General features: G+C 30.3%; 1 protein-coding gene across 1 annotated transcript in view; it reads right to left on the bottom strand.

The window, feature by feature from the left end:
- Positions 1 to 967: 967 nt before the first annotated feature.
- Positions 968 to 14,119, bottom strand: part of LOC118192439 (tachykinin-like peptides receptor 99D) — a 434,504-nt gene continuing 421,352 nt past the window's right edge. Inside the window, exon 6 of the mRNA XM_085827297.1 lies at positions 968 to 9,300. Within this exon, the coding sequence (XP_085683423.1) occupies positions 9,093 to 9,300 (208 nt within the window). The 3' untranslated portion in view covers positions 968 to 9,092. The remainder of the gene's footprint in view (positions 9,301 to 14,119) is intronic.

Raw genomic sequence — 14,119 nt, 5'->3', positions numbered from 1 at the left:
TGTGATAAGTAATATAGAAGCCACTGATCTTAACACAAAGCAGACTATTTATCTAAAACTACTTTTAGGGAAAAACAAATATTTATTTATAAGACATGTTCAACTCGCTAGAGTAGGAAATATATAATGGCTAGACATTTTGCATTTGAACGCGGAGCTCGTGGAGCAAAAGTATTTACAGATGGCGCCATGGGTCTAAATTCTGTCATGCTTAATATGAAGAACCACGGATATGTACATACCAGCTTGTTGCGACTTTATTTAAATGGCAAAATACAATTATTTATTTCAAAGCATGATTATTAATCCACTCGTAATTAAGGATAAATTGAAAGAAAGAAGAACTGAAAACATGAACAACTTCAGACCGAAATCTTTGAATTAATGGCATGACAGAATTTATCAAGGGAAGGATAAGAGTGAAATGGACTCCGAAGCGGTGTATGCAATACTAAAACTGCATCTAAAGTACATTTTCTGTTATTAAAACAGGAAATTTGAGGAAACAACCAGTTCAAATTAGAAAGTGAATTGTATTCACATTCACGATTGTACTAATGTAATTTTTGAATGACTCTTTTAAAATTGCTTTTCTTCATCGTAATGGAAAATTATTTGAATCTCGTATTTCAGTTTTCAATTTTATTTACAGACATTGGTAAATGGGCTTTAATTCTTTACGAAATTTAACGAAATTTACTTCGCTCTCTATTCCGATGTTTGTTCTTATCCAATTTATTGAGATTTGTACTGGAAGGATTACATCAGTTTCATTTAAATAAGAATAAATTTTATGTGAAGCTGTGTTTAGGGGAATAAATTTGTACTGATGTAATTATTGCTGACTTTTAGGAATGTATCCGTTAGAATTTTGTAACAATAAAATGAGATAGATTTTAAAGTACCAGAATAGTTTGATGTTACTGGCTATAAATATAAGAATGGAACACTGCTTAAGGTCTTATGGGTAATATTTTTATTGTATTCTTATATACATATAAATATTACATATAACATTTCACACAAGTACACATTTTTTAACATATTTATAAACAAAATTTTAACTTTGACCTCCTTACAATCATAAACAAATATGAATGTACCATACACATTTACATAAATAAATGAGTGTATTTTACAGAATTTAATTAGCAATGATATTTTGCTGTGATATATAACAGTAATATATTGAATGCAATGAGTAAGTCTAATATATTTGGTCACTCTATGTAAAATGTTTCTTCTTCAACCTATTTTAAAATAAAATATGTAGAATAAATACAAATTTAAAAGGTTGCATTAAGAATGGAAATTGGGTCATTCTCCACTAAATTCGAAATGTCTAAAGAAAAATAAAGGAATTTATCAATGATTTACAATTTTGCCTACATTAGATTTTGCTGAGAACACGTGATATAAATCGGAGTTAAATTATTTAAAAAAAAAAAAATACGTAGGATGTAACGTATTTTAATATGTTTGCATTACTCTTATGTTCACATACAGTATTGCATAATGCATTGGTATCTAAACCAATAGAATAAAAGAAACTAAGAATTTTGTTTCAACTTAAAACTAAGAATTTTGTTAATTCTAAAAGAGAAATGTAATCATAACAATACGAGACTAGCACGTGCAGCAGTCTTTGGAATTTTCATTAGTTAAAAATGTATGTTTTCGAAAATATTATGAAGTAGCACTGATGGCTTTAAAATATTTAAGACCTAGAAGCTTTTAATGTTTCTTCCAGTGGAAAGAAAACGTTTATGGATATAATTAACACTTTCTGGAGAATGAACAAACTGTGTTGGGTGTAATAACTCAGCTAAATACAAAGCCAGATGATAATGATAATATATGGTGCCTCCCTTTTTCGTAATATGAGAAGGAAAAATATCACTTTAAATAACTTTAGCTTATAGAAATCAGTAAATTGATACCATACAAGTAATGTAATTTTGCAATGTAATGTAATTAATGTAAATATAAAATAAACATATACTATGCATAAACGTATAGACTTTATAAATTATGCATCTGAATGTCTCGTATATTATTAAGTAATTTGCTTTAAATTTATTGGTATCCTCAGTGAATGTGCAAACTATATTATATCCAACAAACCAGTCTGATAAAGGCTTTCTAGTACAAACTATCAGTATTTCGTTTCAGTTACAGTTAGTATTATGTTTTTGAGAACATCATTATAGAGGACATTATGTGAACTGACATAGGATAAAATCACTATTTGCCGTTCTCTCGTATTTCTAAGATTTTACGTTTTATTAGTTATATTTGCCATTTAAATTTAAAGCATTGTTATAGAAGTTTATTTTAAAAAAAAATTAAATGAGCATAAGATACCCAGCAATATTCATTATATATTTTATAAAAAAAAAACAATTTAATGCAATAAATGTTACGTATCAATATGCTATATGTGCATTTTCTTTGCTAAATATCTTTGAAAGTTAACTGTGCTTTAGTCAGTTTGCAGTAATACAGGTATGATAAACATAATTTTATGTTGATGCAGCAGAACATCATAAACAAATTCAAATGCTCTGCTTTCTTTGAAATTAAATCAGTTTTCCATTGCTTATATCCGCATAGCTAGAACTCTAAGTTTCATTAAAGAATTCTAGTATTCAGAATTTAAATCAAATGCTCTCAAATTTGTTAATTATTAAAATGATTCATTTGTTTATCTTAATTTATAAACATCTTCGAAATAAACTGTAGTTATTATACATTAGTGCATTAAAATTTTATATGACCAACATCTTTTGCTCAAATCAGATTAAATAAAGAGAACGGGATGGAAATAGGAATCATTTCCAAAGAAGGGTATTCATGTTTTTTACTAAAATCATATCGCTGCTTCTTCGTTCATTAAGAATAGTAAGAAACATGTTGCCTATATGAGATATTTTATTTAAAACTCAGAGTGGAAATGTTAACACACGAATTTTTATCTGGCATATTAAAATTGATCATTACATCAAAAATAAAGAAAATTAAGTCCTACGGTAGAAGATATTTCTGAATCTTAGTAATATTAAAACAGTTAATTTGACAAGAAAGAATTTACATATAAAACAAATGATGCTTTACATTATCACATCGTATTTTGCCGTCATTCTAATGATAATTTAAAATCGAAAGTTAAGGAAAAAAATAAGTCTTTCCTCCAAAGCAAAACTTTTACGAATTTTTAAAATCTCCAAATCCACCGCGAAAAGTATTTTTGAGATGAAGGTGTTTAATTCTGATATTTGCAAGGTGACAACTTAAGCCTCATGAGCAGTGCTTTCGATACAAAGTGCAATATCACGAAAATTTAATTTTGTCCAATATTGTAGTTTTTACAATGCCCTTTCCTAAATTAATTGCCTAACATTGTATAAAGATCTAGTTTGTCATATTTGTCGAAAGATTATCATATCACTAAATAATAACTAAAATATAAGTTTCCGAACAACACCCGAAAACATATTCTTGTGGTAATGGGTGTAGAATTAATATGCAATCATAAAAAGAAAAAAATCTGAAAGCTGTCATATTTTATATTACAAACAACATAAAAACAACATATCTTTAGAATTTCAGACAGACAGTCTCGCGCGCTGGAGATAAAAATGTTTTTTTTTTTTTTCCGTATAGTGTTGAAATTGCTTGCCCTGAGATCGTTGAGTTTGTTAACCAAAAATTCGTTAAAATGTTACAAAATATGGAAATAGACCCAATAAAATAAATTCTAAATTCGGGTTTCCATGTGCCCATATTCGGGTGAAGGACAACTATATTATTCAAAATTTGACGACTCTAGGTAACTTTTTTTTCATAGTGCGAGAAACATACATGCATTCATGTAGATTTTCATTACTTAATTTCTTTAAATATAATACAGGGAAACAATAACTAAAAAATCAGAAGCAAATGAAACTCATTATTGCCTATAGAAGTTTCTATAATTTATGTTTTTAAAATACAAACATTGAACTTTTCACATAAAACACAGTAATACATATATTCCAGTACACAATCGGAAATAATCTCAGTAATTAGAGATAGTAAGATTCTAGTTAAAGTTACTAAGAACTGTTAAAACAATTTGCACATTAAACATTAAAATACTTCAGTACCAATACATATACAGTTAGATATCAAAATACTGTAATAATTATTGTATATTTGCATGCAACTTGATCAAAAAGTACAAGACATGGGCTTTCATTTGATTTATCCATTTTTGAATTCGTTTTAATAAGCAATTTAACGCCAAAAGTTATATTTAACTTTCTGCGTCTATTTAAAGGACGCACCTGCTTGAAGAGCATTCATATGTCGGTGACGCATTCAAAGTACTGTTTCGTATGTCGTAGCTTGGAAAGCCAGTGGAACATTCTTCATATATTTCATAAATGGGTTAAAAAAGATTTCAGCAGCTCCTTAAGTACCTTAAGTGTTTTATGTATGATAACCTTTTGAAATGGCGTTGAACATTTACACGAGGTTCTTTATCTTGTACAAGTTCTGTTTCGATAGTTACATAGAATACTTTAGCAGTTCTTGTACTGTCTACTAAAAGACATAGAAAAATATAAACATTCAGAAATGTTTAAAGAAGATCGAGATTAGCCCACAAAGACACCATAACGACAACGCACATTTTGAAAGGTGTAAATTTCTTCATTTCTGAAAGGAAAAGAAAATATTTCCAGGATTACCGTTTGAAGTAATATATTTTCACGTAAGCGACGGTTTTTTCCGTTAATTAATTGCAGTTTTAGTTCTTAAATGTGCAATAGACCAAGTAAATGTTCTTATGACAGGTATGTGAACGAAAGTATGCGGAAGTTAAAATAATTTCACAGTTCTAAGAGAATATACCATTCCTTTAATGTCTTTACAAGGAGTAAATGTACCGAAACTCCAATCAGCATTATTTTTTTAAAAAATCTATGAAAGTGACGATCATCTGGCTTTCAATTAGATCTCAGGATTTCACGGCCCATCCGCGACCCAGTGGTAAAATCTCTGAACACTGGTAGCTCCGATTGCAGGTGAACTAGCTGGCTCCATGAGTGTTTTCTTAGTTCCCCCATTTTTAACGTATATACAACGCAGTTTCTCTTAGAAAGTCCTCCACGAAGGCATCCTTCTCCTTTGGTAGATAGCTCTAGTGTGATTTTCCATAATCAACTAAACCAATCTCGGGGCTTCTCATGAATGGCTATAAAGAAATAAATAAAATAATTATGATTTTTTGAAAAAAATAATAAAGGGGGATATCTGAAAATTGAAAACATATATATTCTGCATCATCGCAACTTTTCTACATTGCGGAGAACTCACGCTCTTTTTTTTTCAGGTGCCATAGTCAGCTAGTTGGGCTCTATGTAACCTTCTTATTTCCAACGATTAAAGGATATTTAGAGCCACCAGCGGCCGAGTGACAAAATCACTGAATGCTGTTAGTTCAGGCCGGGGTTCGAATCCCGGCAAACGCGCTGGTTGCTAAAACGATTTTGTGGTTTCCCTCCAGTGTAACGTGTACAAGAGCCAGTTTCTCTTATAAATTCCTCCACGAAGGCATCTTTTCCTTTAGGTAGCTAGCGCTCGAGTACTTTGCCAAAGTCAAATAAACCAAACTAAATGAAAGGATACTTTAAAGATGATTCAATGAAAAAAAAATTTATCTTGAGCCATTCCACAAATAAATTGCAAGCAATGTTTATAAAAGGAAAAGAGGCTTTGATACTAAATAATATGTACTTGATAAAGACAGTTATTTCGAAAATGAGCCTTTATTTGAAGACAAAGTTTGGTTAACATAGTTTCAAAAACGCTGCTTCATGTACTTTTTGATCAAACGTATTCCCTTAATTAAAATTATCTTTGGATATCAAGACATTACAAATAAGCTCGTATAGATAAGATAGTTGTTCCAGCATTACATTTAAAGCAGAAAATATATTTACAGCTTCATTTATAAATAGTTCACATACATATGACTACATAAAATCTAACAATGAATTATGGAAATCTGACTGATTATATACAAATTGTTATACACAATACGGTGATTATATAAAGGAAATATTAATTATCGATATGTTTTAATCACAGAACCTTGTCTGAAATCCGACATTTTTGAATAATTTACACTAAGTATATTTTGATTCATTTAGAACGATTTATATTAAGAAATAAAAATAATTTATTGAAGGCTAACATTTATAGGCTGCTAAACGTAATATGTAAAGGTAAATATTACGTCACAAATTATTGAATTTACTTAATGTAATCGAACAAAATATTTAACCATATTTTTCATATAAAATTCATAAGCCTATAACAATTTTAAATACAAATCAAAGTTTGATTTGCAAATATGTAATGTTAAAGTAATACATAATGTCAAAAGCAAAAAGGCTAAAATTCTAGTATTTATCTACTATGTTTATTTATAACTAAAATTAATGCTGATTGAAAATTAGTAGTAAAATAGCTTTCTTATTTTATTTCTTTGGCACAATTTATCACTTTTATTTTATACAGGACATTTTACTGACAAGATATTTATATTTTCAAGCAAATAACGATTATGCTTGATTGAATTTGAAAAACTTACAGATAAATTACACATAAAACTGTTAAAAGTTTACACGTACTAGTATTTATTTACGAAAGTTAAGATCACTTTATTTACAGTCTGCTTCTCAATAAATACCGAATAATTTGCAAACATTTAATATATATCCAATATCGGAAAAAGAGTTCGTAAAGCTTCCTTTTAACCAGCTTTAGCTTTTAAAATTACTTCCTTTCTATTCAGCAATTAGTTATTCTACTGTCACGTACTAATTTTTACTCAATTTTGCTCTTTTATTTAATGCCGAACGTATTTTTATTTTCAAAATTTTACATTGTATATTTTTTTTAGTCTTCCTAATAACTTGAGTCATTGTTGTAGAGTACTGACGCTGAAAGCTCTCTCAGCGGCCACCTATCTTCATTGATCTCATATTTCTGAGACCGGAATTAAATAATATTACCGAATATTACGGACAGCCATAGGCTCTAAGGTAATAAACTCAATTAAAACAAAACCATCCTAAAATTCAAATTTCTCAAACCAACTTCGGAAGATTTTATTGCATATACTAAAACGAAAAACATGTATTCTCACAGTATAATTATCCTACATAAGAAAACTAATTTTTAAAATATGGCTGCGTTACATTTTAAATGGATGAACATCCGAAATAATTAGTTGATATGGGAAAATTGAAGTTATTAATATATTTTATTTCTACTTCTTTATTTTCGGAACATGATTTTGATTTTGAATTAAAATAATTTTTATAAATAATCACCGATAGCGCGTAATTATTACTTTTTAAACTACCGCAGTTTTTGATGTGAAATGGTTTAAACAAAGGTGTAATCCGCAAACTGCTTAGTTTTTTTATTTAAACGTTGTCAAGAATTACTACTTATTAAAAATCATTTAGAAACTTAACACCACAAAATAATATTTATTTACTTACATTAATTTTTTTTTGTTTGTTTAATTGTTTAATTAAAGTACGCATTTTTTTTAGTTTTTACTGATATTTTTTACTCGGTAAATAAATGTTCTTCCTCTGTGTTAATACCGAACGTAATCATCAGATCATAAGTCAGATTGAAAGAAACAGAACATGAAACTTACTTAAATAATAAATGAATAAATAAATATACATAATACTTTATTAGGATGTTTGCAATAATGGGCATAGGGCAAAAAAAAACTGATTTTTTCCTTCTTTTTTTTTTTTTTTTTAATTTTTCTAGAGTAGAAGTTCATTATGTACACAAAATGTATTTAACCTTCTAAAAATTTGGTTTTATAAAATATAGTTTGTGTGAAATAAAATTTCAAACTTCAAATGATTCTGAATAACTACCTGACTAATTTTTAAAAATTTAAAAGCAAAGTAGAAATTATAAATTAAAAATAAAATTATAAATGCTGAATGAATGAACTATAATCAACCGTCCTATGAAAAAAATTTTAAAAATATTAATTTAAAATATAAAAGGAATATCTAAAAGGTTTCAGATTTTAAATTACGTCCAAAGGGGCGTTTTATTAACATTTTGTGTGTTACCTTTATTTATTAAATATCATGTTCTTCGCACTTAAACCATAAAATTCAGTTCAAGAGCGATATCCCAAAATAATTTTAGACTGAGCATATCTAGAATTCCGATACACAATTTTACGCGCTAGAGATCAAAATGTTTTTCCTGTACAACGTTGCTATCGCTCGCTTTGAAATCCTTGAGTTTGTTAATCAAAAAATCGTTAAATTTTTACAAAATATGAAATCGATAATAAAACAAATTTCAAATTTTTGTTTCCAAATGCCTATATTCGCATTAGGATTACGTCATTAAAATTTGATGGCCCTAGGTACCGTTGTTTTATCACAATGCGAGAAACATACATATATTTATGCAGATGCTTCATTATTTAATTTCTTCAAATATAATACAGGGCGGGGCTGCCCAGTCAGTATAGTGGTCAGGGAAGCTGACTGCGATGCCGAAGAGCCTGGGCTCGAATCCCGGAGGAGGCATGGTTGTTGGACTAATAAATGTGAAATCGTAAATTCCCAATGAATGAAGTATGTAATCATCTTTAAGAAGATTTTACCTTATCTATAATTTTATAGACTACTTTTTCTGAAATCCCAATATATTATTTAGATTTTAATATTTTATCAAGCTGAACACATATTTCTGCTAAACTGTATGTAAGTTTGTTCATATACTTGATATTTGCTAACTGTTTTATATTTTGTACTTGCAAACCAGCAAAACTTAATCATTCCCTTTTTTAGACTCAATGATTTAATGCGACAGAGACCTTATGCTTTCTGCATGATACTTTCAGAATGTTATTTTAATCTTAAAATAAAAATAAGAACAAGAAATAATGAAATTCTACTCGGCCATTGATATGCAACAGGAAAATCAATCTTCAGATGTCAAGAAATAAAATCTTCTTTGAAAAGATTTTATGTTCTTTAAATTCAAATTCACAGATTAGACAATCGTTCCAGACGGATGCATTTGTTGTAAAGAAGAGGATTACTGCCACTTAGAGATTCCGTTACCGTTTGGAGAGCCATCACGCCGTTGACAGTATTCTGACGAACAGCAGTGAACTTCCGTTTCTCCAGAGGATTGATCTTTTCTTCTTTCCATTTGCAGCAGCGGAAAACGCTTTTAAAACCTTGACGGAATCTGAAAATGTTTAAAAGGTTATACATGCAATTTAAACTCTTATGGTTTAAACCTAGACGGAATCTGAAATAGATTAAAAGGTTATGCATAAATATTTTAAGTAACACTTCATTATTTTGATTAGTGTTTACACAATTTCGGCTCTGAGGAATATGTTTTAAAGTTATATTTTTCAATTTACCTTCCATTTGCCTTATGAAAATTTCTTTGATTTCATTTATTTTAAATCATCATATATTTGATTGCAGTCCAAAATATTACATAGAGTTTTATTGCAAAAATTAAAGTTTTGATATTTTAGCACATTGTTATTCCCCAGGAAGAAAACAAATATTCTATTGCCGATTTTTCACATAATGTAGAAAAGTACAAATATATATTATTAGATGCATCAATAGAAAAATGCCAACAAAAACTACCAATTAGACACATTACATAGATTGCAAACGACATTTAATAAATATTATTACCAATATTTAAATTATTAAGAAGCACAGTCATATTTCTTTTTAGGTTGGTAATTTTCTAGGTTAATATATTCTTCATTCATATCTTCAATTAGTGCTCGAAAAATGCCTGTAGAACAATTCTTTCTGAAATATAGAAACCTATTATTTAGTCATCGTCGAAGTAAATACCGTGGAAAAACACACTTGTTCCAGTAGTTTCATCATTCCTGAAAACAGTGGTAGAATGCTTTGCTTGGCATCTCTCATAGATATATTCGTTGCGTCAATATCAATAACTTAAATTCTCTGAAAGTGTATACCTCCTAGTACCATACTGATAAGAGATAAAAGCTCGACTGTAGAATAGGAACTCTGACAGAAAAGGTTGAAGTAGCCTAGAAGCGATCAGCTTCTGATCAAAGATACCCAGCATTTTTTGCTTAAAATGAGACATCTCGCCAAATAGTTGAAAGATTCTTTCATCCCCCTTGATGTACAACATGAACTACTCTACTCGAGTACTGCCAATTTTATATATCCATTTCTCTAGTTAGTTTGATAACAATTTCTAGCAGCGAAATTCAAATATTACAAATATCCTTCACTAATCTGCGCGAACTTTATAAAAATAGTATATTTTTAGGTAGGTAACAATTTAGACCAGTAATAGTTTGAAAGCCAAAATATTATTACGAAATCCGTCATAATTATACATTGATTTTACATTGATTAAGTCATAATTATACATTCGTCAGTTTATTTCAATAATAACTGAAGCAGTACTACGTAAAGAAGAATAAATAAAGACCCAGGAATGATAAAAGATTTCAAAACTGGATAATTTGTGAAGTGCACAGATATGAAAGTTAAGCTAACGCAGTACTGTAACATAGAAACTGATAAAATCATAAAATATTTCTAATATAAAAGCAATTGTTTAGAACAGAAATATAGTTATAATTAATTAATTTTTTAAATATAAGTATGCTTATAAGGGTCAAACAGGATTTATAAAATAACTACGCAGAAAGTTTAGGGAAAAAATAAGAAGCTAATAAAATATATGAGAAGTATACCTTTAAAACTTCAGCGTGATTTCAAAAATCAAACTTCTTGGTATTCAAATTCCTAGGATTATTGGTGTAGTGATAATTACACAGCAGCAAAGATTTTCAATGATTATTCAATTTTTATACTAATTTATGGTGGTACTTTTATACATAAGAATGTTTAAGAATATGATGCAAAATTAGTGTTCGTAGTTTGCTTAAAAAGCTTTAATTGTAAAATATATAAGTGATAGTTTCTATTCAAAATTTTCGAGATAGGGCTTCTGAACAAGATATAAATAAATGTATAACAATGCTTTGAAATACGAGTTAATTCAAGCACATAATCAAACGTAAGCAAAGGTATTTATTGTAACCGATTTGTGTCACTTCTGTTAAAAAAAATTTAAAAAAATAACATTTCTCTAAATTTTGAGCAATGATGAACTCTTAAAAATATGTATTTTGAAATATATGAGTATATTTAAAGAAAGCAATTCACGATTTATAGTGATTACTTAGTGCATGCGCGAGCTCTTATGCTGACTAAGGGTAATGTTAATTCAAATCCATCATATAATATTTCTGTATCTATGCAACAAATGTAAAATAGTATTAGATATTTGCATGTAAAGCATTTGCTTAAAATCTTGGTTCATTAGTATGATAAATTAAATTTATGAATCTATTTTTCACGTCTAGGAGAAACGTGTGGTCTAAAAATATACGTCTTTAATTGATATGAAACCTAAAAATACATGAATTTAAATAACGTGAAATTTAAAAATACACGTCTTTAAATCAATCGAGCCCCCATCTTACAGGAACCAGTCGATACGTGGTTGATCCTTCAACGCTAGTTGAGTTCTGACAAATTGTTCCAAAATTGTAATGTAATGTTCAGTAGTTATCGTTTCTCGTACGAAAAAGGGTCCGATAATGCCTCTGGCGCATACTGCAGCCCATACCATAACTTGCTTTTTGGCGAATGCAGTGCTTTTTCTTCACACAAATGAGGATTTTCGGTACCCCAAAACCTCCAGTTTTGTTTATTAACAATTCCATTCAAATGAAAATGTGCCTCATCTGTGAACCAGATGCAGCTCACATGAAATCTGTCATTGTCGATCATTGTTAGAATCTGATTCACAAAGTCAACCCTTTGTTGCACAGCTTTCATGGGTGTGGCGTGATGACTTTGGATTTTGTATGGAAACAGCCGTAGGATATTTTTAACTATTTTTTGTGTGCTCGTGTACTTCAAACCTGTTTCTGATGCAATCCGTCGGATGCTTTTCCTAGGATTTTGCTGAACAAATCGAGAAACTGGCTGAATTTTCAGGAGTGACTATAGTTCGTTTAGGCCCAACATTTCCCTTTCGATCATCAGCCACGCTGCCAGTCCATTCGAATTTCGCGATGAGCATGCGAATGATTTTCGCATCGAGTCCAACTTGAACATTGAATCGGTTTCGGAAACTGCAACGTGTTGCCGTAAGACTGTGTTCTAATTGGTGAAATTCTAGAACCAAAATACACGTTGTTCAATGGAATACATTATTTTACTTTCTACGCTAGCCTCTTTTCACTAGCCAGCAGTTGTACTGATCACTTTCGACTTCGAAGCACAATTTAAAGGCTATTGATAGGTCATTGCGATTAGAGCGCCATCTGTTAACGATTTTCATAACTAAATTTTATAAACTTTAGTACACTATTTTTACAGTTTTGCTTATAAACATACAGTTTGCCGCATAATTCTATCGATCTTTCTTGTAGAGATATTTAATTTTGAAATCAGGGCTTATTCGCTGATCACCCTGTTACCCCAAGGATAATTTCTTTATCCAGGATAAAGCCATTTTAAGTGCCAACAATTCTGCTTGATAAACTGAATTTCTTGGCTTTAAAGTAAACGTTTTGTAATCAATTTAAACACCGTGGGAAAATACAACAAAGGCATAGCCGATGCTCTCCGCAAACCTTGATCCATATGTATAAATTTCAATTTCTCCAGCTGAAATATAGTCTTTATCGTACCGTAATATTCGCTGGGATGGCTTGAAGTCAGATCATGTTCTAAAAAAGCCTCGCTGGTAATTGCTTTATCTTCATACATTATTATCCGTTTTATACCATATTTCAGATAAAATTTGTCATAAGTAAATTTAAACTGTAGTGATAGAGGCGGTACACCAGCCAGTAAGCACGCAACTTCTGTCGGGACTGTTGTAAATGATCTTGTAATTGCAAGTGTCCAGGCCCTCTGCAATGAGTCTAATTTCTGCCTTGTCTTGTAACTATCACAGGTATGAATAGGCGAAATTTTCACTGTAGAATCGCAGTACGGATTTGAGCAGAGCCGTGCCAAGCATCGTAGGTGGGTTGCCAGTACGGCCAGAGAGGATGAGTTCTTAGAAGAGGTGAGGTCAAAGCCAGCATTTGAGTGGATTTTGTAGAAGATATCATGTTTAGCAGCTGAGTAGATTCTAAATCTGAGGTCAAGTCTATAGTAGTCAAGTGGACCCTACAAAATTCTCTCAGAGAGACCTAGAGAACTTTACGGGTATTCTACATGTCAATGGCCCTATTCCCTAATTGTCGAGTGCGGAATACGTCCAATGCAAGCCGTGTGGTAACAATGAGAGATGTGTAACTCTACCTAAGCAGATTGATCTTCTAAATGTTCCTTTAAAATGATAAGTTTTCTTCAGTTCTAGGTGGTTTTCAGTAAATCATATTTTTGTTAGAAATTTTGTTTTCTACAAAGCTATGTTTAGAGCTCAGATCAAGAGTTAAAGTAAGAATTCAGTTCCTTAAGTTCACGCATTCTTTCTCTTTCATAGCCTCGTGCAATTTATTCGCAGAGATAGCCAAGTAAAGCTATAACTTTCAGTCACAATTTCCAACTTAACTATTTTATCCATTAGTTGTAAAACTGTTAAACAAACAAAATCGGTTTTTAAGGGCCGGCCGAAATGGTGAATGATTACGAATGCAGTGTTCGTATGGCCCTAAATATCCTTAGGGTTTTCGAAAACGGTCCAAAAATGTCCATAAGTTTGGTAAAAATGTATAAACGGTCCTTAATTTTACTCATCGGACATTTATTTTCAATTCCAGTGACTGCCATTTTAAGTGGCACATTTTGCGAAAAATTCGCGAACTTTGGCAAACGTTTTTTGCAAATAATGAAAGACAATCAGCCACACTAACGCAAAAATCTCGAAGTGCCCGATTGGCTGTTCACCCAAGCTTTCCAAACAAATGGTTAACAACAAGTTTGGCAGATTTTTGACGAAAGCGTGACCTTCAGAATCA

The sequence above is a fragment of the Stegodyphus dumicola genome, chromosome 1, assembly GCF_044657685.1.
Source record: "Stegodyphus dumicola isolate Sdum_Otavi_A_Nest chromosome 1, ASM4465768v1".
Classification (NCBI taxonomy): domain Eukaryota; kingdom Metazoa; phylum Arthropoda; class Arachnida; order Araneae; family Eresidae; genus Stegodyphus; species Stegodyphus dumicola.
The sequence above is the reverse complement of the archived record's forward strand: the minus strand, read 5'-3'. Positions and strand labels throughout refer to the sequence as shown.